This window comes from Ammospiza nelsoni, chromosome 1 (genome assembly GCF_027579445.1).
Source record: "Ammospiza nelsoni isolate bAmmNel1 chromosome 1, bAmmNel1.pri, whole genome shotgun sequence".
Classification (NCBI taxonomy): Eukaryota; Metazoa; Chordata; class Aves; order Passeriformes; family Passerellidae; genus Ammospiza; species Ammospiza nelsoni.
The window spans coordinates 66,571,293-66,596,790 of NC_080633.1; the positions used below are offsets into that span (position 1 = coordinate 66,571,293).

General features: G+C 42.2%; 2 protein-coding genes across 6 annotated transcripts in view; one reads left to right on the plus strand and one right to left on the minus strand.

The window, feature by feature from the left end:
- ELOVL2 (ELOVL fatty acid elongase 2) overlaps window positions 1-5,078 on the plus strand; it is a 51,461-nt gene extending 46,383 nt beyond the window's left edge. Inside the window, exons 7-8 of the mRNA XM_059481993.1 lie at window positions 1,261-1,395; window positions 2,021-5,078. Of these exons, the coding sequence (XP_059337976.1) occupies window positions 1,261-1,395; window positions 2,021-2,149 (264 nt within the window). The 3' untranslated portion in view covers window positions 2,150-5,078. The remainder of the gene's footprint in view (window positions 1-1,260; window positions 1,396-2,020) is intronic.
- A 4,314-nt stretch (window positions 5,079-9,392) lies between these two features.
- SYCP2L (synaptonemal complex protein 2 like) overlaps window positions 9,393-25,498 on the minus strand; it is a 29,357-nt gene continuing 13,251 nt past the window's right edge. For 4 of the 5 annotated variants that reach the window (XM_059477381.1, XM_059477389.1, XM_059477374.1 and 1 more), the window contains exons 18-37: window positions 25,300-25,418; window positions 24,855-24,927; window positions 24,650-24,695; window positions 23,972-24,017; window positions 22,967-23,055; window positions 21,419-21,467; window positions 20,243-20,298; window positions 19,569-19,623; window positions 18,856-19,012; window positions 17,722-17,771; window positions 16,970-17,063; window positions 16,452-16,543; window positions 16,231-16,294; window positions 14,517-14,648; window positions 13,664-13,788; window positions 13,078-13,172; window positions 11,661-11,760; window positions 11,525-11,583; window positions 10,974-11,043; window positions 9,393-9,837 (exon numbers count right to left, since the gene is read on the minus strand). In XM_059477381.1, coding sequence (XP_059333364.1) covers window positions 9,781-9,837; window positions 10,974-11,043; window positions 11,525-11,583; window positions 11,661-11,760; window positions 13,078-13,172; window positions 13,664-13,788; window positions 14,517-14,648; window positions 16,231-16,294; window positions 16,452-16,543; window positions 16,970-17,063; window positions 17,722-17,771; window positions 18,856-19,012; window positions 19,569-19,623; window positions 20,243-20,298; window positions 21,419-21,467; window positions 22,967-23,055; window positions 23,972-24,017; window positions 24,650-24,695; window positions 24,855-24,927; window positions 25,300-25,418 — 1,628 coding nt within the window. In that variant the 3' untranslated portion in view covers window positions 9,393-9,780. The remainder of the gene's footprint in view (window positions 9,838-10,973; window positions 11,044-11,524; window positions 11,584-11,660; window positions 11,761-13,077; window positions 13,173-13,663; window positions 13,789-14,516; window positions 14,649-16,230; window positions 16,295-16,451; window positions 16,544-16,969; window positions 17,064-17,721; window positions 17,772-18,855; window positions 19,013-19,568; window positions 19,624-20,242; window positions 20,299-21,418; window positions 21,468-22,966; window positions 23,056-23,971; window positions 24,018-24,649; window positions 24,696-24,854; window positions 24,928-25,299; window positions 25,419-25,498) is intronic. The other variant, XM_059477365.1, reaches the window with a different exon arrangement.

Here is a 25,498-nt window from a genome sequence, read left to right on the forward strand (position 1 = left end):
AGAAAGGAGCAGCAAAGCCAAAGCAAGAGAGGCTGGCTACAAACCCCATCCCCCTGCACCACATGGAAGGAAGTAGAGGACTGAAGCTCAGAAGTGAAGTTAAACCTGAGAAGAAACAGGGGTTTAGACAAAGGTGGTTTTAATTTTATTTCTTGCTATCCTTCTGTGTTATTAATTGGCAGCACTTGAAACTAATCTTCCTCAAGTCTAATTTGTTTATAACAGTAATGGGTAAGTTTTATCAATTACTCTCCCTAACTTTATCTCAATCCACAAGTTCTTTCCATCTTATTTTCTCCCCCTACTCTACTGAGGAGAAGGGAGAGAGCTGCTGGGTGTGCAGCTGGCAGCCAAGACAGGTTAACTCACAACACAGTGGTACAACTGCAAAATGCAAAATGGTGTAAACAAAGTTTAGGCAATACAAAAATTGATTTCTAAAAGTCTGTTCCACCTGTTGCTGTACCTGAGGAGCTAAGCCACATCAAAAGTTCCTACCAACAAGATATAAGGCTTGATATGAAATAAAGTTCCTTTTACTTTTATCTTAGAGCCTGTTCATATTACTTGGAAGTTGAGATTTTTGCAGTGAGCTTTAAAATGCCTATGTAGAAATTTGCCTAGCAAGGGCTGCTTCTCTGAGACCATCCCTGCAGGTGAAACACACTTCCCTGTTGGAAATGCACCTTAGTACACTGGTTTGAGGGCACACTTATCTGGCTGAGGAGAATTAGTGTGGGCTGTGGCTGACAGTTCTAAATACAGACAAGTCTCTGCAATTGCTTCCCTGTCTCATTTTTGCTTCCTTTGTCCCCTCTTTAACTCCATTAATGCAAGTGATAACCTATCTGAACTCCTTGGACCTGAGTTTTGCATTTTCTGTTCAGACTTCTAAAGCTATTGCCAGGAATCTTCAGAGTTTCCTCTGGTTTCTGCCCAGCAACAGACACAACAACTGTACCTGTGACAAGGACTGGAAGATAGAACAAAATCTACTAAATCTGAGAGGAAAAAAACTTCCTTTTGTCAACTAGGCCTATAAACTTACTTTTAGAAACCTCTGACGCCTTAGGATTTTATTTAATTTCACAAGAGCACCATTTTAACTTAACCCTCACAATGCATTCAGAGATTATAAAGGGATACTTTTCAAGAGTACTCAAACTTTCACGGAGCAGGACTAGGGGACATTGCTGTATCTGATTTAGCTAGCACTGACCCTTTCTCAGCAAATACGCCTGCATTGTCATCTCTCCACAGATCCAGTTTCTGCTCACTATTGTGCACACACTCAGCGCAGCTGTGAAGCCATGTGGATTCCCATTTGGCTGCCTCATGTTCCAGTCCTCCTACATGGCCACACTGGTCATCCTCTTCATCAACTTCTACATTAAGGTAAGCAGTCTTCTGAGAGCTCTCTGACAAAAATGGGGAAAACAGAACTTTGTGGATAGCAGTCTGAGTGGACTCAGATGTAGAATGACCATCAGTGCTTAAAATATGTTGGTCTTAAAATATATACATCATTTAAGAATAGCAGATACAGTCACATCTGAGGGAGAGAGAGAGAGTTATTCAGTAGTGATGACCTCCTCAACCCTTCTACACTTGTATAGCAGATCAGGTACTGCATTTAGTACGTAGGAGGTCTGAATTTGCTTTGGTGGGCAAATTTTTGAGTCTTTCTCCTCCTTAGGGAAAAAAAAAAATAGAGCTCTGTCTTTGCCTTGTTTACTTCAACATCTTTAGCAGGGAGTGCTCTAGCCTGCCTGCATACACAAAGCTTTTAGTGTACAAGGCTTGAAATCTCTTTTGACATTGAGGAGTATTACAGTAAGGCTAGTAAAGTAAAATCACCCACAGCAGTGAAAAGGCTACTGTACTCCTAATGCAGTCTGAAGCAAATATATACATCTGCATCAACAAACAGCAGACAAGCTCTATTTACAGTTAACCACAAGCAGTGTTTTGGTGGGCTTTAAACAAATCCAAATATTTATTTTGGATTTTGCTTTTATAGACATACCAGAAAGCACCTTCAAGAACAGCTGTAAAGGAAACCCCTGCCACAACAGAAATCAAGAATGGTTTCCATAAGGACTACTTTGCTGCTGCCAACGGATTGCAGAATAATAAGAAGGCACAATAAGTATAGTGTTTCCTATGTTTTTTTTTCTAAAGAGAAAAAGAAGAAAAAAGACTGAATATAAGCTTTAGCTTACAACCTATTTGATTACATTTATCAGTTCTTTGTACCAGACACTTATTAATGTACTGCTGTTTAGGTTTTAACAAAATGAGTAGAATTACTTGTCTTGTCAAAGATCAACATCAGAACAAAGAAAGCCAAGATCTTTCTCATATGAAAAAGAAAACCTTTCTGATCTCTAATGCTGACACAAAAACGCCTTATGAAACACTTGATGGATAAATCCATCAATGCCTTCAAAAGGTTAGGACTCTGTTCAGACTAACATGGTGAGCACTTTCTGTGCATATCAGAGGTCTTGAGGCAAGGCTTCACAGTGCACCCAGTACATCCAGCTGAACTGCAGTCAAGGCCAGGAAAATAAAGGAGGGGTGGCAGGAAAGGTGAGAATTGTACCTCTTCCATCACCATACCCCTCTTTTCTGCTTCTCAGCAATTCCCCAAAGCACACTAGCAAGGTAGCATTTGACCCTGTGGGAGCCCTGGGGAAGGACATGGTAGAGGGCAGAGCCCAGGTGCACCATCCCACAGTTTGCAGGCAGTTGTGGCTCCACACTCACTTGCTTTACATGAGTGCAACCTGATTCAAATGCCAGGAAGGCTGGCAGGAGCTTTCTGTTTCAGGGGGCAGGGCTGGTAGCCCCTGGCACTGGCCAGAATGGAATTCTGAACATAGAGCCAAACAAGTCACTTTGGATGTGCTAACTTAACAGAAGTTCTAAGTAAATAGATTTTGAAAGAGATAGGGTCATGCAAACTTAAGGCAGATAAATCCTCGAGTGTAAATGTGGGTAAAGTTAATCCTATACAAACACTGCTAATTCAAAGCAAACTGTCATGCTACATATTAAGAGACTAGAAGATGCAGAAAATCTGTAAGTTCAGCAATGAGCCAAGCAGGTTATACAGGAGTTTCTGTGGCAGGTGGACCTTAGTCAGACTGGTCTCTGGCTGGAGAAACAAGATCAAGGCACAAGCTGCTGGAGGGGAAGTAAGGAGGTATCTGCTGTCTGCAGCTATAAAGGTGTCTCCCAACAGTCCATCACCATCTCTGTTGCTACAGTTCACTGCATTTACCCCCACTTAAATGCTTAGAAATGAAGAATACCCAGGGTTAACTTCATGAGTCTGCCTTCACCTGTTTCTCATTTAGCCCGCTTAATTTCCTCTACCAAAAACAGACACAGACTTTTTTTCCTCACAGTGAAGTAGTTCAGATCTCTTCCATTCTTGTGTATAAAATTCTCTTGACAAAAACAACTTTCAGAGTCACTCCAGCCCAGCAAATCCCTTGAACTGAAGCAGTTCTGTAAAGGAAATATGTCCTCTCACTCCTGTCACCTTACAGAGTCCCACGGCCAGAGGAGGACAAAACACGTACCTAGCCAACACAGAGGGCCCAAGCAGGCACAGAAGGCCCACATGTAGAAAAGGCTGTCCCAAATCCTGCTGTCCAATTTTTCTCCACTTCTAGAGGGCCAGTTATCCCCTCCAGATACCCCATTTAGATGATCTGCTGTCAGGAGATCTTGGAGACTGCAGGCATAAAGGCAGGAGGAAGGTTCATCCCAGGGAGCAGTATGGATACAGGGCAGCCAGCCTCACCAGGAGAGACCACAGCCCAGAGGGCTCATGGATAGGAAGGAAAGAGGCTGAGGAAGTGGTACAGGAGGGGAAGAAGAACAGATGGGGTTGTCCAGTAAAAGCAAGAGGAGAAAATGGCATGAAGAAGGGTGTCTTGTGTCAAAATTCTGCTTGACTGTGTGCTTGAAAGTCCCATTGAACACCATCTGTCACCAGCCAGTTCCAGCTCCATTGCAATGTGGACAAAACTTTTCTGCTCCAGCAGAAAAAAATAATCTCAAAATGCTACAGCAGAAACAGCACCTCTTAGCAGCCCGACTGCTGAACTTCATCGTCATTAACTGGGTGACCAAAATAGCTGCAACATTCAAACACTTTTACACCACCACACCAGCCTAGGTCTAACTGGTGCATATTCACATTTGCTCCCCTCTTCATGAAGATGGTCATGAAACCTCACTTACTGAAAGTCAGTGTTTTAGTTTTATTTAACACTCAATAAGGGGGAAAGCAGCCACACAAAAGACAAAACCCAAACAAAAAAAGCCAAGAACCCTGCATTCACAAAGCCTGGACACTGTATGCATATGCTATTACTCTCTGGCCCTTCCAGAAACTTTACAGGCATTTCTGATTGACACTGTAAAAATCCCAAGATGTAAGAAACTAGTGGGTTTGACTGAGGGTGTTTTACACAGCCCTGAGTAAAGGGAGAGCTTCAGAGCTCTATAGAAATCAGTTTAATACTGGAAACCAGGGTAAAGGCAGAGGAATTTGAAGGAGCTGACAAGATAGTGAACAAGCAGTGAGCTGGACCCTTCATCTAAGGCAGGCAACACAAGGGTTGTGTGGCCCAGCATGGATTTTAGGCCGAGTGGAGTCCATAATCTTTTGATGGCAAAGCATGCATTTGACTATCAAGGTGGAAAGCGTCAGCTGTGCTAAGTGTTAAAGTTTACTATGGCAATCAAACCCAGAGATATTGTCTTTTGTTCTCTTGAAACCTCATTCAAAAGAAAAGGAAATAAATGCCTTACTTGAAAATTCAAAGGGCTGGGGAAAAAAACAAAAGAAAATGAAAAAAAAAAAAAAAGGAAAAAAAACATATGGTCTCAGACCTTGCAGATCCAGATCAGCCAGGAAGTCTGGAATCAGGTACATTTAAAATTCTACAGATATGTCTTAACACCTTCAAAATGCCGCAACTTTGAAGAAAGAAGCATTGACTTTTTAAACTGATTTTCCTGTAATACATAACACTGTAAATAAACAAATTTTACTATCAGACTGTGTCCACTTCTCCTTAAGGCATCAAAATGGGCTGGTAACTGGTTACTTTAGACTGTGTTTGTTCTCCAGCTTTTTCAGAAGGATTTTAGGGCATTCACATGAGATTCAAAAACAATCTCCATAACTTGATACAACACCTTCACTGGTATTAGTGTAAAGCTTCCATACAGTTTTTTTGGCCCTCTACCTATAAAAATGTGGGCTTTTGAACAAAGGTAAAATTGAACTAGAGAACTCTTTTGTTCAAAGCTTGTACTTGCCCATCAAGTCCTTATTTGATTATCAGATTGTTTGCACTTGGAACATGATGGCTGAAAACAGGGGAGAGACAATAGAGAAATCAAAATCTCAAAAATAAATCTCAGATCTCAAAAATAAAATTTCTTTCAGATTGAAAATACACAATAGCTCTCAGCTGTTCCTAGAAACATGCCTATTTTCCAGTGCATTACTCTCTTAGACACAGATCTACTGCCTGCAGAAGCAGGACCTGTCCCTGTGTGCTCCAGCTAACCTCAGCATGCCTTACCAATAGCAGGGTGTGCAGTTCCTGGGCCAGGGTAAACACACACAACTCCTCTACCCATTTCCAGCCACAAAGGATGTCCTTTTTTCTGGCTTTATGCAGCCTTGACATGATTTAGCTGTAGCCTTTGGATGGGCCACTGCACTGGCACAGAATGTGCAGGTAAACAAGCACTTGGCACAGCATCATCCTCCAAAAGAGATGTAGCATAAATAGCAGGGGTTATAGTCAGTTTAATATTAAACCCTATTTAGAGCTTAAAATGCATCAAGAAATTGTCCTTAACTGGAACTTTTCTATTTCCCATTTCTTTTTCTGGACATCAATGCATAATTTTTGCACCTCAGCACCTACATCTTTGTTGTTCTGGTTCAGAAGTGTCAAGGTGTCACAGACATATTTTATGAAAAATCCTTTTGCCAGGATTTTTTCACCTGAGAAGCCAAGAGGCCTCAGAAACAAAATGTAAACCATAATTATCTGCTGCTGTGGAATGTTGCAGGTGCATCTTTGATTGGTCGCCAAGTAGAAGCAATTCACATGAGACCAATCACAGGTCCAGCTGTGTTGGGACTCTTGTCAGTCACAAGACCACTCTGGGACACAGGCTGCCTAACAACAACCCCGGCCCTTTTCCCTGGCAAACAAAACTCACCAGTCCAGGTTCCTGATGGCAGATCGCAGGAGCCACTTGGCACTGTCAAACCAGCCCCTGTTGGCACTGGTGCCACCTTGGGTCTGGGAGGCATCCTGCGCAATGCAGAATTTCAGCAGCCAAACCTTATCATTTCATTCTTTTCCTTTCTTTGCTAGCCTTCTGATGAAATCCTCTCTTCTATTCTTTTAGTATAGTTTTAGTATTAAATTTTCTTTTAATATAATATATATAATAAAATAATAAATCAGCCTTCTGAAACACGGAGTCAAGATTCTCATCTCTTCCCTCATCCTGGTACCCCTGCAAACACCACCACATCAAAGCAACTGAACAGGTTGAAAATTGAGCTTTATATATCTGCACTGAAAGCAAGAAAATAAAAGAAATATCTGGATTAATGGCACTTTAAAAAGCATGAATTGGGAAGGGCAAAGGCAACCTGCCAAGGTCAGCTACCTACTTTCCAAAAGGTAATTTTAGGATAACCCAATTACACATCTGTTTCAGAAACCAAATGGACTTCAGACCATCAGGTTGTTTAAGGTCAAACATGTTTAATTGACCCAGCAGTGCAGGAAGTGGTATGAGATGGGCTGTCCAAAGTCAGAACATGTAATTTCTGTCCCAGATGCGGTCTCCAAACACTTCTACTGCCTACAGATGGAAAGACCAAAAGGAAAGTCCAGAGTTTTCACCTGGTTCACAGGTTATCAAGCTGGAACACATTGAGCCTCTCAAATGCTAAAGTGTTTCATATGAAGGGACAGATGAGTGCAGGGGTAGAAGGTATTTAAGCAGTGTGACATCCCTTTCTGCTCTCCCATCCCCATCATTAAAACACCCTTTTGGGGCTCAGACTTTTCCAATAAAAGAGCTAGAACCAAATGTAAGTGCATACAGATACATTATGGCAATTTTTACTAAGTAAGGAACCCTGATTTTTCCATTATCCACGCCCTCTGAAGTGCTCAACACTCACTTTCCAAGCTTTATGTGGAGATGCAACAATAAGAGATACAGAAATGCACTCTAAGTTATCTAGCAAAGATACTTGATGAAAAGTATTCCTAACTTTTTCCAGTTAGAGGAGACACCAAGAGAGCCTTCTGCCAACACAGATGAAGGGTGAGGAAATGTAGCAAAACAAGTGTTTCTACACATCTACTTCACAGTGCTGATAAAGCTTAAACGCTTAGCAGCTTGAACTTAAGAGAGCAATGAATCCATCCAAAACATCAGATTAAAAAAATTGAAAAAAATCATCAAGCATTACTGTCATAGTTTGGAAAAAACCCATACCTTAAATCAGAGAGAGACATCCCATCTCATCCTCTTCCTATTTCAAACCTTCCCTCTGGGCAGCAAGCTGCTTGGAGATGCAGATGAAGCAGCCTAAATAGGCCAACACCCAAAGGAGATGATGTGCCCCGAGGGTGTGAGTTCTCAGCGCTGTTTCTGTGGCTTTGCCGAATTCAGTGTGAGGAACAACCCGTGCAGGCAGCTCATCTCGATTCTTAGGTCTGCTTCATATCAAGCACCTTGTTAGCCCAGGTTGCATCATCATTTTGGGCCGGGTGGTGGGGAATAAAAGCAAGGAATATAGGCATTTATGTGGGAATTACTGGAAGGCTTACCTTGAAATTGAGGAGTGGGAGCCACACAGCACAAGGGATCCCTTTACATTCACCAGTGTGAGCTCTGGATCCCAATAAGAAGCAGCAGGGCCGTTCAAGCCTTATCACACTCCTACAGCTAGGACCTCAGGTTACTACTGAAGTAGTGAAAGCCCCAAATTCAGGACCTGGCTCATTGAAGCAGTAGGATAGTGATGAGATGAGATTATTCAGGCTGATATCTTAAAGCCCGTTTGGGTTAATTACACTGCTGGGGCCATCAGAGTACATAGTGGGACTGGAGCCTGCTGAAAACTCTGTTGCCAAGATGCAAAACTAGTTTTACCAGACTCAAGCACAGCTGCTCACAGAGGTTACAGCTTCATCTCCCAAAAGTCATGGCTGCTTCAGCTGAGTGCTTTGAGATCCTAGAATCAAACAGCAGCTGCAAGGACACTGAAGAGTAGCAGGAGGATGCAGTGTAGCCAGGTCACTAGGGCCAGCCCTCAAAGAAACAAGCAGAAGCCAGTGATTGTAAAACCAGCACTTAAGCCCTTCAAATTAGGAATAGCAGGAATACCAGTACATCTGAACCTTTGGAAAGGGCAGAGTTGAAGAGGTCTTTTCTTTTAAACCACCCCAGGGAAAAAGCACCCAGTGCATCTTGATGTGGATGATAAAACTTCAGCTCATGCCAAGCCTAGTTAGGACTACTTAAGATAAAGAAATAAGTATAAAATAGTAACGCAATGGCAACAGCAGATTCTTGCCATTCTCTGTGCTGGTGCTACCCCATGTGACCTTCTCAAGTAGGAAGAGCATCAGCCCTACTTCAGTTATGAAACAAACTCTGTCAGGGTTTGGGCTTTTGTAATAAAGGTACATTTTGTGCAGGGGAGGATTCCCTCAACTCTAACACATATAGCAGTCTGAGGTTGGGTCTCTAAGTTAAGGAGATAGAAACCCAAAGCCTGGAAATCTGCCATGTTCCCACAAATTCATTAAGGTGCACTAGCACTAATACTGTTTTTGCAGGAATACATTCTCTTGTGAAGAAGAAGAAGAAGAAGAAGAACTATATTCTGGGGAACTCTGTCACATTCTGTCACAGCAGAGGACAATATTAATAAGCATGGATTATCTGATGCTTACTTTCCAGAGACCTCTGATGCTATTTCATCTTATCCTAGCATTGTTCACTGTATTCTAAACTCTCCTTGGAGCCAAAAGTCACTAGTGGCAAAAAAATTTCTCCTGCTTCACTTCCCATTTTCTGTTCCGTTCTCTGAATTTCTTGCCCCCTGCAGTCTCCCGTTTGCCCACAGACATCTGGACAATAGATCCCACTCTGCTTTCAGCTCTGCAATCCAGAACTGAGTGGCAATGGTGTCAAGCCAGCAGCTCCCATCCTTATGTGCACCCTATACCTACCACATCCTATGCAAGGTACACAGAACTCTAGAGTACCTTCCCAAACACTCAGAGTGCATCAATTTGAAGGAAAGAGTGAGATTATTATTCTATGCAAACAACTTTTTACTTTGAATCAATTGTTAAGTGCTTTTACACTTGATAAAGGTGTTGGCAGAACAGAGTAAGGCAATATATCCATCAATTTGATGGCTATATCATTATCTTTAGTTCATTTTAAAATTTTCTTTGATATATAAAGGACCCAACCTTGCAATTTTCAGAAAAACTTGTTATCAACACAGGGGTCACAACTGCACCACTAAGCACTATATATTCTTTTTAGGCCAAAAAATGGCTCAACATAATGCTTTTTCCTCCTCTTTTTTCTTTTCATTTAAAATAGACTAGCATCCTTCACAGAACCATCTTCTCTATGCTGCACACAAAGTGCTCAAATGCCATGAGCAATAATGACTTCAGGGGTTTGCTAGTCAGAAGGAACAATGAACACGTTTTCTTCTTCCTTCTTCGGTGAGAGTTCATACTGCAGGGAAGAAAAAAAAGAAAAAGGTAAGACAAAACATCACAAAAATTTATACAAACGTTGAAACTGTTCAAGATAAGAAATTGCAAAGATCCTGGAAGCACATTTAGATTCAGGTCCTAATTCTTAAGCACCTATCCTGGAACAAGTGCTGCAGGATGAGCAGCTCCCATGACACAAGTGCTCTTTTCTCAGCCCTGTTGCTCTTTCGGTGTCCTTTTTCAGGAACACCTGTGTCCCTCAGCAACTCAACACTCATAATGGAAAATTTTCCCTTTGGAAAGGCCCAGGATTCCAACTTTAACTGCTAAAATATACAAGCCCTTGGTTTTCATCATCTTTTCTAAAATCCCAGGCTCAGTCTGCTGTGACCACAGGCACAGTTGTTCCTTCAACACAAGGAGCTTTCTGTGAAGTGCAGGCACATGGCAACACACACATGGCAGTAATCCACCAAACTTACTGCAGAAAAGCTAAACTCCCAGAGGCATCAGATCAGCACAGAGACCTGGAACAGCAGCAGTAGCAAAAATACACGTCCATGTGATGGGGCGAATCAGATGGAAACTAAGCATTGTATCAAAGTTTGCAAAGTATTTGTCCTAATTTACAGAGAGGGAGAGCTTAAGAACTTCAACAGAATATTTAACCAGGATGTAAGTTAAGTAAAAAAAAAATGTTTTAAAAAATCAGACTTGAATACATCAAGGCTAGAAGTTACCAGACCTAAAGAGCAGATAAGAGAACGCATGCAAGGTGCTGTTAGACTGCAGAGCCCTTAGCCACAGGTTGTCATGGATGTATAACTCCAAGGGCAAATGCATTGAGGGTCACAAACTACACAGAAACTGTCCCAGAGTGTGAGTCCAGGAGAAACATCACTACCTGATGGCCCTTGTCTTTATCTTCTCCCCCAGGAAAGTACTGTGCGACCTCTTCCCCTCGTCAAACATTTCTTTATCAATGGTTTCCATGCATCAGGATCAGAGGTCACATAAAGAACAAGCCCCACAAATTAGCCAACCAAAGGCTTCCCCTCCCAGGATTTCAGCTTCATGTTGTCACTTTTGATACCAATCAGCCAGGCCAGAGCTCAGTCCCCCATCCATAGGGAGCTGCTTTTGCATCACACATACCGTTGTATTCTGCACAGCGTTGGTAAAACTCTTTGCTGTTTCACCCAGGGCCGAGTCAACTGACTCAATTCTGAAAGAAAAATTATCTTAGCTGGTTTTTCATGAAGCACTTACTGGTGGAGTTTGAACAGATATATTTACCACCAAAAATAAACCTGAGAATGGTAGGTTTTTGCTCAGCATTTATGCCAACAGTGTCTTTTATACAGAAAATGTTCACCTCCTTCCACCTCCTCTGACCCCTTGACAGAGTCATGTTGAGAGTGTGCAATTGCACATTATTCCAGATCCTGGTACAGCTCTCCTGAGCAAGGTTCCTCTCCCACACAACTTCCCATACAGGGTTCCCTCATTACACTCTAATCCCAATTGAAAACCCTCACAAGGCTGCAAAAGCTCCATCAGTGGACACCAAGTGTAGTGGTGTTCATCAAGTGAAGATGCCATACTAGGTTTGGAATCCTTTCCCATCTATCAGCAAGGGTACCACCAGTGCCCTCTATGACCATCAGAGGACTTGTGAGCATGCAGGACAGCTGGCAGAGATGTACCTTTCCTTTTGCTGGCTGTAGAACGTATTCAGTTTGATCAGCTGCGCGTTCCAGAAATCCTAAAAAGACCCCAAAGAAACCCCGTTACCTGGGAAGAGGCACCTTTTTGGGCTGGCACACAAGAACCTGTACACACCAGTGCTTCCTTCTCCATGGCTGCCAGAATTTGAGTATCCTTCTCAAGGTTGGCAAGCTCTTCAACAACAATCTTCCGGAAGGTCTCAAATTTATTCAGCCTAGTGATGGAAAGCAGAAACAATTTTGCCACTTCAACGTTCAGTCACACAAGGTGGACAACAACCCCTTCAACACCAGAGCTACCTTGGGGCAGAGGAAAATTTCACTGCTGAGCTACATGGGGCATATTTGTTCTCAGATATGTCACAGAGCATGCGAATAGCTGCACCGAAGGCACACTGCAGATAAATACGGCCCAATAGCCTGTCCCAAACAGCAGCCAGGAACAGAGGACTGGGGCAGAGCATACACATGAATTCCCAGTGCAATACTTGCACTGCATGCTCTCCCAGCCTCCAGGGAGTTCAGCAGAGATTTCCTGTGCTGAAGACCTCTTTAAGGTCCCTTTCAACCCAAACCATTCTATGATTCTGTTTTGACACAAACAGTCTCTATGGAGGCTCTTCTTGCCTTAGGTTTGATAGGTACAGGATGCCAGCAAATTCTAAACCTTAAGAAAGGTTGTGGTCACAACATCCTTATTGACTTGGGTTTGCCACCATTCCCAGCTGCATTGAGGTAGGAAAACTTTGGCACAGCCCTGCATCCACTATCCTGTGATCCTGGTTAGATCCAAGTTACTTACTTGGCAACCAAGCATTGAAGTATCTCACTGCCATCTACTCTTATCTTCCACCACAAAACACCCCATTTTTTTTTTTCTTTTGGAACTCCAACTTCTCCATGTACCTTAACGACAGCAAATTCTGCTCATAAAGGTCCCATTAATACCAGGGATTTTTGGCTTTAAATGTTATTATTTCATATTACATTTGATCTAAATCCTAAAAAGTGAATGTGCAATAGATACAGAGGCCTGATACATCCTATACTGTACTTGTAAGTGTAAGTATCTCGCTTATACCAAATCCATAAATATTAGAATTGATTTTTTTGTCTAGCTCCAATCTAAGAAATTCAGGATCTGAGAAACTCCTTTTCTTCTCCTCCACTTCATTAAGCAAGTCGCAACCTGGCTTCTTTCTTAAAAGATTTAGAAATAGAAGTTACTAAGCTGATGACAACCAGAAGACAGTTCACAGACCGCTCCATCAACTCTTTGTAACTCAAGCTTGCTTTGCATGAATTAACCCATCCTCTCCCCCTACAGGAAAATTAGAATGAATCCCAGGAGTTATACATCTGAAACTCTTCTTGTGTAAAAGAAAGAAAAAAAAACAAAAAAGAGAGACACACAAGTTATGTTGCCATACAAACCATAAGCACAATATCCAGCTCTCAGTTTGGCTTTCCCTATCAACCAAAATTGACATAAAATTGAAGATGATGTTTTCAGCCAGCACCAGACCACTTACCTGCACATATGTATCTGGTTCAGCAGGGCTGACAAGTTCTTCTCTGAAGATCTCAGGGCATCCTGTGTGTTGATCTCAATCCTTTTGTACCGGGACTAGCCACAGGATGCACAGTTAGGGATAGGCAACGGCCCGAGTCAAAACCTAGAAGTCTACCTTGCAAAACCTTTCCCTGGAAAACATGTTCCTCTGCAGGAACTTGCCATTCATCTTTGCAAAAACCATCTTAAATCAAATTTAATCTGCAGTAAGATGACACACATCAGTGCTGCAGATACGCTCTGATTTAATTCAGTCACAGTAGTTACACCAACAAGCCTCAATGTAACCTATGTGGCTTCAGGACAATGTTGTGCTAGGAAAAATCTAATTTAAATTTTCTTTATGTCTTCCCTGTAACATTACTCAGAAGATACAAGTTCTGTAGAATACTTCTAAGAGCTCCAGACTAACAGACACTGCCACCAAAGCCCTACTCCCGACCACAAACTAAAAATGGGATATTTGCACCAACTCTCCCTGAGATAAAAAGGTAATTTCACATAATATGATCAATTGCCACACATGTTGAAAGAGCCCACATTACCCAGAACAATTTCTTCAGTTGGCCAATAAAGCTTTCAAAGGCAAAAATCACTCCTGAATCACTCAAGTCTTCGTGGAGCATCTTGGAAAAAACCACATCGTCTAGGCTATCATCCATTTTCTGACCTGGGAGGAAGCACATGCCCAGTTAGCATTATGCTGGAAGACTTGATGGAATATAAATCTTCCTGCTACTGAAGAGATTGTCATTTATGTGTGCAACAACTTCTGTTAGAGAGCTGGAATTTGGGGCTTGTTCTTCTAGAGCTCACAAGCAGGAGGGAAAGTGGCTCAAAAATTCCCATGCAAATACTTGTTAGAGAGCAGCAGGGAAAGATAGGCACAATAGAGCAACACAAAGAGCTATCTACAGACACTGAGGCAAATGAACAGAATAAAGGCAGAAAATAGTCAGGCTACCACTGCTTCTGTCTTCTACTTATCCATTGCAGGGAAAGCCTGATCCTCTTGTGCTCAGAGTTAGCAGTATTTTGCAGTTACTTCATGCATTACCTGCATGCTTTTTTCCCAGCTCCTGTGTTTGATGGTTTTTTAATAATTCTGGAAAATCATACTCAGAGTAGTAAGTGTGGATGTCATGGAGCAGCTGACCAAGTGAAACCCAAATTTCCTTATTCAAACCTCTACATACACAGTGTCCACTGCCATTGGCAGTGCTGCAATATCTTCTGATAATTTTCACTTTTGGATTGTGGAGAAGGTGGCCTCTCAACAAATACATCCCTTCAAGCTTCCATGTGACTATGATTTCTACCACAAAAAAAAAAAAAAAAAAAAAAAAAAAAAAGCTGAAAGCATTTAAGCACTTCACCTTAATTACAAATGGATTTTACCTTTCTGGATCTCCACTTCCTCTTTTACTGAATCAGAAATTTTCTTTGGTGTATGGTTGATCTCAGAGGGCAAGTGATTTTTCTCCAAACTAGAAAACTTAGGCTTTTTTATGATAGTGCCACTCAGTATATCTAGAAAAAGAATAGAAGATGTTTCAGAAGAAATCTGTCCTTTTGCATGAGGTATATGACAGTGCCTGCTCAAGGAGAAACCACCACTGGAATTACCAATGCTTCAGAAAAGGAGGCAGCCTCATTTTATGGTCTGGCATCACATAGGACAGGATAAGACTTCACCTGCAAGCATCTTCCCTAGCAAAAGCAGGGAACTAGCCTGCCTGGTGTTACACAGGTATTTGGAAAGTTTCCATGTCTCCAACCTAAAGATTAAGAAATTTCCTTTCTTGGCCTAGTGCTATTCTCATCATCAAAAACCTCTGGTGTCCAGCTTCTTCCCAATGCCTTTTCCAACCCAAGTTCTCAAACTGCTTACGAAGGAAATTTTTGAAAATAAAATTGAATCAATCCAAACAATCCGAATCAAAGCTGCAGGGGATTTACAGCCTCTACTTTAGGGAAAATTTGCTAAAACCCAAAGAAACAAACTATACCCCCCATCCTTTTGTCTCACTGTGCACTTTTTTGGAACTCAGTAAATTGTCTGACAAATCATCTCCCTGGAGTCTCCATAGGGCAGAATGGAAGGTGGTGGGGCCCAGAGCAAGGGGGACAGTCAGACCAAGAGAAGCACCATGGAGTAGATTTAAAGTTCACAGAGAGAGTCCAAATGCAATCAGAAACCATTCCTGAAATTTCTGAGCATAACCCTGTGTGTGCCTTTGCATGGAAACAACTCCTCTCCCACTGTAAGGCTGTACAACAAACAGTGATAAAACGAAGTCCTCAGCAACTATCTTTTCCCCCAAAATTAAACAGATGTGCTATTGCAGTGAGGGCATATTCAGAAAATGCTGGACAGGCAAAAGATACATTGGGAACACAAACAGAGCCAGCTCATGAGAAAAGGGATGCTTTTGTCCAAGACTGAAACTTCAGTGACTCACTCCATAGTCACATCAGTAACTCAGACTGCTAGAACTACATCAGCACTGAGAATTGTTAGGATGGAAACAACCCCATTGCTGCTTGACTTATTTGAAGTTCAGTTGTTTCCAACCACAAAGAGACTGTGCTGTACTTTTGGGTTCGTTTATGAAAGTTCAGTTTCATTTTTTAAAGAAGATCCTGATATGCCACTAACCTATTAAAAAAGCTACAGCAGTAATAAGCATTATCCAAGTCCCCATTTAACAATGCTTATAGCAATGGTTTACATCCATGTTCTTAGGTATAAAAAAACTCAGCAACTCGAAGGGATGCTTGTTTTGTTTAAACTGAAGTTGCAGTTCACTTCTGAAACATTACAAATTATCTTTTGTGTGTCTCTTGGGTCATTAGCTTGCAAATCTACACTACAAGTCCCCCTATAATCAAGGGGACAGGTTTTAAGAGTTCGCAATGAATTCAGGAATGTATGCAAAAGCATCTTACCACAGTCTGTTGTGACATTCAAAAAAGAGAAACAAAATTTAGCAAAAATAAAAGCAATCTCAAAAAAGTCAGGGTTATTTTGTCTTTGAAAGAAAATAACTTTGGCACCACCTCTTTCTGCTTTTACCCAACTCTTCCCCCCTTGTTATCAAGAGTAACAAACCTGAGTCCTTCCGCTTGCTACTTTCTTCCTCTCTTGATAATTTGGCAGGTGTACTATGAAACTTCTAAGGAGAGAAAGGAAACAAAATAAAAGGTGCCCACCCTGCAGACAAGCTGCCAGGGTCTAGTCTTGTTATGGGAAGCAAAGGGACACAATCGCTGGTTTCAGGCAGAGGCAGCCTGAGAGCAGGCTGGGAGGAAGCAGAGCACTGCAATCTGCACCTGTGTGGCTTTTTCCACATCGCTGGAAGGGCTCCTGGCAGACACACCAAGCAGCAGTGGACTCCCTCCAAGATCATCTGAGAGCGTTTCATCTGTGTGAGACAGTAATAAACGACACAGGCAACAAAGTTTGAATCCTGTATTGGCTGGAAATCACAACTTAATGACAGAAAATAAAACCCAAGCCCTCCATCCTCTTGTTTATCTTGTCACACAGGGAAGAGGTGGTGGCTCAGTCCAAACGCTGTTTTCTTAGTGGTTGTCAGTTCATGCCCTCATCTCTCAATAGCATCAGCTTATCTTCTCCTTGTGCAAGAGACTATCTATGCAGAGAGTATCTACCCCTCATAGCCATCACAAAGAAATATCACAAGGCAAATATTTATGGGAAAAATGTGAAGAAAAAGTGGCAAAATCAAAAAGAAAAACCCACCACCAAAAGAGCTCATCCAAAAAAGTACAGACCCACACATATCAAAACCCTTCTAATGCACTGAAGAATATTAAAATAAAAATACCAGCAAGATTCACTATGGGTAAATCATCTTCCTTGGAGCTCAATGACTTTTTCCTTAGCGTCTCCTTTTGAGCTCTTTGCCTTGATTCTCCCTCCTAAAACAAAACAAAGTCTAAGCCTTATTTAAACATTACTACAGAAGTAGAGGTTGGGGTGCTGTTTTGGAGGGAGAGTTTTGGATGAATGGTTTGTTCATTAAATACACTAAGAGTGGATACATACATTAAATATGCCTAACATACTGATGGCTCTATCCAGCATCAAAGGAGACCTGTGCCCTGAAGTTCAATGCATGCAAGAATTCTCCCTTTAGGCATTGGAGATGTACATTTGATGATGTTTTTCATAAGCAGAAAAGAAGCATTGTAGTCAAGAAAGTAAGTTTTCCAGGGGAAAATAAAAGATTTTAGTGTGACTACTAGTTCTGCTTTTAGTGTGACTACTAGTTCTGGCGATTTTTTCCCAGACTGCCTGTATTTCAAATATGTATATACAAATATACATACACACACACACATATACATATATTTGATATGCAGCATTCAACAGTTGTTTCTATGAGGTTTACCATGTTTTCCTAAGACCTCCTCCATTAGACCAGTAGAGTCTCAACAGCACTTAACAGACAAATCTCTCCATCAGAACATTTGAAAATTAAAATCGCACCGGTTTATTTAATTCTCACTCACGGGTACACATTTTACATCCTTAATGTTTTTAAATCTGAGGCACTAAAGCACGACACCTTCTTACCTTCTTTGACTCATAGTCACTGCTACTACTTGCAGAAGACACTGGAAGCACTGCAAGAAGAAAAGCTTCCCTGGTTACTGGCAATGTAAAGGGTGTACTTTATGCAGTTAACTGAGTTAGCCACAATGCAAACCTTTTCAGTTTTGGTTTTCTAGCCATTTACAAGATAAAACTTCCCAACACTTCCATTAAATTTCAATAAAACACCTTTCTCTAACAAAGACAGATGCAACGATGCAAGCATACACAACTCACTGCATCCCGAGCAGCCAAAAAAGTAAAAAAAAAAAATGAAAGACAGGCTCAGCATCTTGTCTGACAGTCCCCAAGTCCCAGGCAAGACATGTGGGCTGACACTGCAGTGACAACAACTGCCCTGGAAACCCAGTATAAAGAATGATTTGAAGCTCAACTTTCTTTTGCTTTTTAATCTGTGTAGAATCCAACAGCTACCTGAGCAAGCATCATTTCTCCAGGAGGGGGAGAGAAACATTCCATCTCATTCAGGACAATTTGGTTTCCATTTGGTGGTCACAGCGGCACACAGCCCTGGAGCATGGCTGCAGGGGAGGTCTGCTGCTGGTCAGGCCCAAGCAGAGAATACTATCAGAGAGAATCACATCTGACACTCAGAGGATGACTGGCTTATTACTGCATAAACAGGGGAGCAGAAGGCCCTGGTCTGCAAATTGTGAGGATTTTCAAGGTTTACTCAGTGATGTTTCTGGCGAGGTGAGGAAGGGAAAGCTGCAGGGAGGAGGTGTGGTAGCTTCAGAGAGATCTTCCTCCTAATGCAGTCAAGAGCACCAACACAGCCACCAGCTGAGGGCCCATGGGCTCTTCAGCACCATCACAGAGAGTGCTGAACCCACACAGTTTGTTTAGGTGCCAAATGTCCACCTGGACATTTGAGCCCCAATTTGGGAAGGAGACAGGAGCCCAGTTCAAGCACAAAAGTTTACAATGCCTCTCCTCCACAGGGTACCCCATGCTGCTGGCCTCAAGGCTGCTCTCTCCCATTCCGGAAAGCCAGGATTTGGCCAAACTCTCCTTTTTCAAACCATCACCAGCATTTACTCTTCTGCAGCACAGTACATCATGCATAGCTAAGTGTCAGAAGGGCACTAAGCTTACCTTTTAATTTACTTCTCACCCTGGGTCTTTTTCGGGTATAGTCAACAGATTTTGGCACTGGCTGTATCTGAGAGTCAAGGATCCAGCTTTTCTCACTCTTATCAGGGCTTGTATTTTCATTGTTACTTTCAGAGAAAAGGTGTTTCCTGTAGCTGGACTAAAGACACAATTCAATCCTTCTCACTCAGAAGCCCCTCAGCCGTTCTATTTCAGCTGCTACTAAGTTATCCCATTTCTTCCTCCCCACAGTACAACGTGAAAAGCTGTGAAATCTGACAAAACAGCCACAGCTGGCTGTTGAAACAGCTGCATAAAAACACCAAGAGACAGATGCTTGACTTTTGCCAGTATGGGGTTTTTACAGTACCCTCCTTCCTTGTCTCTCCCTCTCTCCTGTGCCTAAAAGAAGAGCACTCTTGCAAGGAGAAAAGGCTCAGTGTGTCTGAGCTGCATCCAGTGGCACATTGGGAGGAACAGGTAACACAGACAATTCACTAGCTGGTCTGGCAGTGATGGTGCCTCCTGATCACTGCTTTCAAAATGACAGACAGTATTTAGAGGCTGTCAGAATCACATTTCTCCAACTATGCACTGGGTAGGCCTTAAACTTCAGCTTCTTTGTGGGTGGAACAGATCCATACAGGTAGAAATACCCAGCATTCAAATAGGCAACAATCAAAGGCTCTGGGGATGCAAAAGCATAGACAACCTACCTGCCTTCTCTCAAGAGTGCTTGATTCCTTGGTCTTGCTTCTGGTTTCATAAGTCCTGCCAAGTAACACAAAGACCCAGATTAGAATAGCAAGCACAGCAATAACACAGTACAACACTGTGGGATGGGCACAGGCAAACAGATGGGGCAGGAGGCCCCTCAAGAGCTCAGCAGAAAACTCAAACTGTTAAAGAGCATACAGTAGCCAAATTTTTCTTTGCCTGGATTTTGAAAGTAGCAATTCAGGAATATCTAGAAATCAGCATATTTTAAAATAAAAGTTAATCTGCATACATAGAGGTGGCGAGTTCCTGGAAGCTTGCTATGACTGGAAGGCAGCCGAAGCAAGGCAGGGAGTTTAAGCATTTTTCAAAAATTAAATCAGTCATTTTTGCACATGGTCAGAAAAGGATGATGTTTAAGAGTTAAAACCATATTATTGTCAAAGTTGACAGTAGCCATTAGTCTCTCCAGTAACCTTTATATTCTCAGGTACTAATTAAAATATTGGTATCAATAACATCCACAGATAGTGTGGTACTTAAGGAAGGAACTACTGTATTAGAAAAAAATCACATAGCCTTTTGGATCCTAACTTAAAAGATCTTAACCAAAGCTATGAACCCTTATTCACATAGTAAAAGGTTCGTAAACACTGAATGTATAATACTGTACCTCTGACTTTGTGAAGAAGTTTTCTGGGCAAGAATCTTTCCTTTGGCTTCAGCAACCTGAAAGCAGAGAGTTGTCTTAGAGCCCAGTTACCCCATAAAATACTCTATATATTGAAAATAGATCAGAATTCAGAAACGAAATGGATTACCATTCCTGCTCAGAAATGTCACTTTTTAATGGAATTTGCATTTGTTGAATGAAACAGTGTCATAAATTATAATAGACAAACAGCTGAGCCTTTAACAGAGTTCATTTCTCTTTTCTTTGGTTTATGAATCATGCTCATTTGAAGCACCAACATCACGAGACATGCCATTTAAATCAATAGCAGTGCTGGCAGCAGCACTGTAAGCACGGTCCCTGGACAGCCCTGGGACAGCTGCTGGGACCGGGGCTGGGTGCCATGGAGCAGGGATTTATGCTGACACCCAGTGGCAGTAGCTAGGATCGGGCCATGTCCAGTTTATAATAGAGAAATTTGGGGGGCTCCATTCAGTACCCATTGCCTCACAGTTAGCAGCATCAGTGACAGCTCCCACATCAGGGAAGAGGCTGAAAGCCAAAAGGTTTGTCCAGCACAGCCACCCTTAATGGAAGCTGTCAAGAGCCAGTTCACAGCTTCCTGGGAAAGCCCACACTGGGCAAAGTTTCAAAGCAGTCAAAGTGATTCATTTTTATCCCTCCTCCTTTTTTTTTTTTTTTTTTTGAGAGTCTGCAAATGTAAGTCAAGCAGAATTCTCAACAAAATTTATGCGAGGACTGAGTTTTAACCAGGGATTCCCAGCTTGCAAAGCACAGCTTGAAGGGTATTTCAGTCTCTTCTATTTAGCCTAGGAGGACAAAGTGAATGCTCAGCAATCTGCTTTTGGTATTCAGTAAAGCACAGAGTTTGGCCTTCAATCACAGAGACATCCCACGGCCTCCATGAAGCAGCAGCTCAAATGCCTGTTGGTGTTATCTTGCATTATCCACCACAAATCTCACATAGCGATGAGCATTCTTGCCACTCAAAAAAAAAACCCATTTCCACCACACAAAGAAAACAAAAATCTCAGATTCCCAGTTGTCTGTCTTGCTATAACAGCATGTTCATCCTTACAGCATTTCTGCAGTAAAGGATGTCTCCTGCTCCAAGTTACTAAACCATTAGGTGCTGAGTTTCTGTCTCAAGTTTACCTTTTCACGACTTGAGGAGTCTGAGTTTTCAAAGTCATAAACTTCCTTCCTGCAAGGCAACATAAATATGGCAGTGATGTATAATAGTGAAGAATCACCCCATAGAATTCTGTTAAGAGCAGGGAGGTGATAATGTGGTTTCTTTCTGAGCCCCTCTCCTCAGACACCTTCTATGCCTAAAAATACTGTTTTCTAAGCTTCTAAAAAATACTTGCTCCTTTTCTTAGTCTTTTTGCTGTCTGTCTTGATTCTCGCTTTTTAAAATAGTAACTGTTTTAAGAAATATTCAAAACTTAGAAATTAACCTATCCCTGTTTATGTGGAGGATATTTTGTTCTCACATCACCCATAGTAGTACATGGTAGGAAGAAGTAATGAGTGGAAACATAACATCAGAAGCATTTTAAAAATTCCTTTTAGTTAACTTTCGAAAATTCTAGTATTTAATATTTGTTCTCTAATCTCTTGTTTTCACACCCTCCAACATTTAAACTTAACTGTAGTTTTATAGCTCTCTCCAAATCGTAACTATTTCAAAAAAATACTACAACAAAATTGCTAAATATACAGTACATCATCTTTTTACTAGTAAAAGGAGGGGAGAACTAAAGAGCTGAGATCCTTGCCGAAGCCTCCCAAAGGAAGGAAGCACTCATTTCAAGATGAAACACTAGAGGGAGCAGAATGACCGAGCTAAATTCATCACCCCTAATTTCTACACTGCTGCTCCTGTTTTAAAACCGGTATTTGCTGCATCAGATTGTCTTAAAATACACAAAACAAAAAACTTACAAAGCCCTGCATCAAGTTTTCCTATTCTGACCTACAGTCAGTCAAAAATCATCTAAGCACTTGGGGTTTTGGGAGGTTTTTTGAGCAGAGAGACTGCGGGCTGAAGGAGGACTCCCATGGAAGCCCCAGAACAGGAGCAGAGATCCTCACACACAGCTCATTTGCCCTCCGGCTCAGCAGCAGGCATTAACTTGAACACAACACTTGGCAGAGTGTAGGAGGAAGGCTCAACAAGGCAGACTTTTAGTGCTACAGGTTGCATAGAGCCCCCAAAACCTCAAGTGCTTCTTCCTGCAGTGCCCCCAGCCTCAAATGCAAACAGACAGATGTGAGGGGGCAAGGGAAAGGGACAACTTGAAAGAGGAGCCATCCTGAAACCCTAGGAAACATGATTTCAAGGAATTGGCACAATATTACTTAAATATTTGTGAAAGAAGGTGGTGTTCAGAACTCAGCTCACTGGAGGATTGTGGTTGGGCAAGTAAAAAGCCAACATGCCATGACATAGTATCACAGGAGTAGAGGGCATTTTTGGCAGGCTAGGGTTAGCTTCTGAGATCTTTATCACTTTGGGCACCCAAAGGGTCCTACAGAGACAAGTTTTGACCCTTCATAGCCTCATTTTGTTTTTCTGCCTGCATTAGGTACAGTCAGGCCACCCCCCATAGGGACACTCTTCCTCCCTGAGTGCTAGAAAAGGTGTAAAATGATTTGGTACACCAGTCCCTGCATGGGCACAGGGCTTGGGTGTCATACCTGCCTTCAGCCCTCTTCTTGGCCAAACTCGATCTCCTGTTTCTCTTTTTGCTGGTAACGTCCCTTGGAAAAGGAGAGAGTTGCAGGATCTGAAACAACAATACCCAAAGTCATGTTCTTGTTCTAGAGCCTGCCAAAGGCAGAGAAAAGGCGTGCTAGTAAACTTCCCTCCTCCCTCTACAGCAATTTTCCAGGTGCAACTGTTGCCTGTGGTACTTTCCTACCACAAAGGATGAGATTCACAGAGCTGAAACTGGGGGTTCAGGAGGGTGGGGGGAGAGCAAGTAGCTCAAAATCTTTGGATTCATTGTAGAGTGCTGCAAAACTGAACCGCCAGTAAAAAATAATTTTTTTAAAAAAATTTGAAACTAGCACCTGGAAATGTAAACCCAAGAACAAGTCTAAAATGTGATTTCTTATATAAGTACCCAAACTCAAAAATATTGCTTTGGGAATTTAATTTTTCTCACATAGTGCATTTACTTATTTAATACATGGACACACCAATAGAACTTTCCAAGTGCAACTACAAATGACTCTCAGTTACTTGGTAATTTACCCAAGTTGTAAGCTCCTACATGGGAGAGTCATTAGAGTCCAGATAGAAATCTGAATAAACACATCTGTAGACGTGTCTCCATTCAGGAAGCAAAAGTTCCCTCTTGAGGTGGGTGTGCAAGACTTGTGACATGCAAGGATGTCCCACACACCCCTGCACTCCTGGACACAGGCACTGCACATTGCTTTGGGGCTGTGGATGTGCTGAATAAACTCCAGTGAACTTGAATCACTTGGCTGGGCCCCTCCAGGATGAGATTGGCAGCTGTGCCTCTGCAGCTCACTCCTGGTGCCAAATGGCACAGCACATCAGGTGTGACACTCTGGGGGCTCAGGACACTGCTCAAAGCCATGGGTGGGTCAACCCATGCCAGCTTTCTTCTGCAGCTCCACCAGAAAATCTCTTTCCTATCTCTTCTCTCAGGGGGACCCCCAAGGCACACATACCTTTGGTATCTGCTCATCCATGGGTTCTTCTTCTAGGGGCTTCTCACTGGGGACAAGAGGACATGTAAAGGAGCTGCTCATCTAAAGATCAAAATGTTTGTGAAGTACTAAGTGGGGGGGGGGGGGGGGGGGAAACCCCAAACTTGGACCAATTAGCACCAAAGCAACAGTTTAATGTATAGGGAAGAAAGGTAATCAAGAGCTCTACATAAGTCCAGCTCCTTAACTACAAGGAATTCTGTCCTGCAAAGGTCTGGGATAAAAAGGTGAATTCAAGCCAAGGTGAAATCAAATTCACATCACTTTTCCACTAAGTCATGGTGCCCATAAGGAACAATCCCACACTGGGCAAGCTCAGGTTTCACAGCTGAGGTTTAACTGTCTGTAAATCAGCTGTGGGCTCACCTTGCATTTGGACTAAATCCATGATGAAAAAAAAGTCACACCAAAGCAGCTGCCAATCTAGTAACCAAACTGTTCAGCAACTCCAAAGCATTGCAACTCCAGGCAAACAGCCTTGATGTCCAGGTGGCAAAACAGAATCTTCAATGTAATAATTGATGGAATAACCTCAAAGTTGCATGCATTAAAACCTCAGGGGGGGGGAAAACCAAACACACACACACAAAAGAGCCACAAAAAACTCACTTTGGAACTTTCTGTCAGTGAAACACTCACCTAGGCTTAGCTTTCATCCCTGAAGATGGAGTTTTGGAGTTTTTTTCTGAAGAAAGCAAGGAAACTATAGTTTTACCCTCTGAAGCTACTATGAAACTTGATCTATTTTTTGCAGTAAGACCCACAAAATCATAGCCTTCAGCATGTCACCTGGGTGACATTTAATTGGGTCGGACTTAAGGTACTGAAGGGAGCCATGCCTGACCTTGGTTAGCATCTTCCAGGTCAGTCTGCTGGCTCACTGTAACCATGGCAACACCAGAGTTGACCATTTTCTGCTTGGAGACATGAAACCATGAACAAAACATGCATATGATCAATAAAGAAGTGTGGGTTTCAGTGGTAGCCTGTGGCAAGAGCTGCATGGCAGGCCTGCCATTGCCCACACATAAAAACCTTTTAAGCTGCATATAGGTGATATTATGGGTTTCTCACTAAAAGCATCCTCTGTCCTCTTACAAGAGGAAGCAATTTTTTTTCTTTTAAAAAAAAAAATTGCCAAAATTGCAGCTCTGGAGGTAAGTATTTGAGCTGAATAGACACAAACCAGTTTTCTTTAAAAGAAGGTTTTAGTCACACCTGTAAAAAAAGCAGACTGGAAGAAGGGAAAAGGGGAACAATGACTGTTCCATTATACACCACACACTTACTGCTACAGTCCCTGTTAGCTGCTGTCTGTGCTGAGAGGCTGAGTTGTCTTTCTGAGTCTCCACATTTTCAGAGTTTGAAAGATCTTTCCTCTTCTGTGCGTTAGAGGGCACAGGTGTTTCTGCAGAACAGCAACCGGGGGAGAATGCCATTGCAGCAATTGAACACACTCACTGCCCCTTCTTTCCATTCCCACACAGG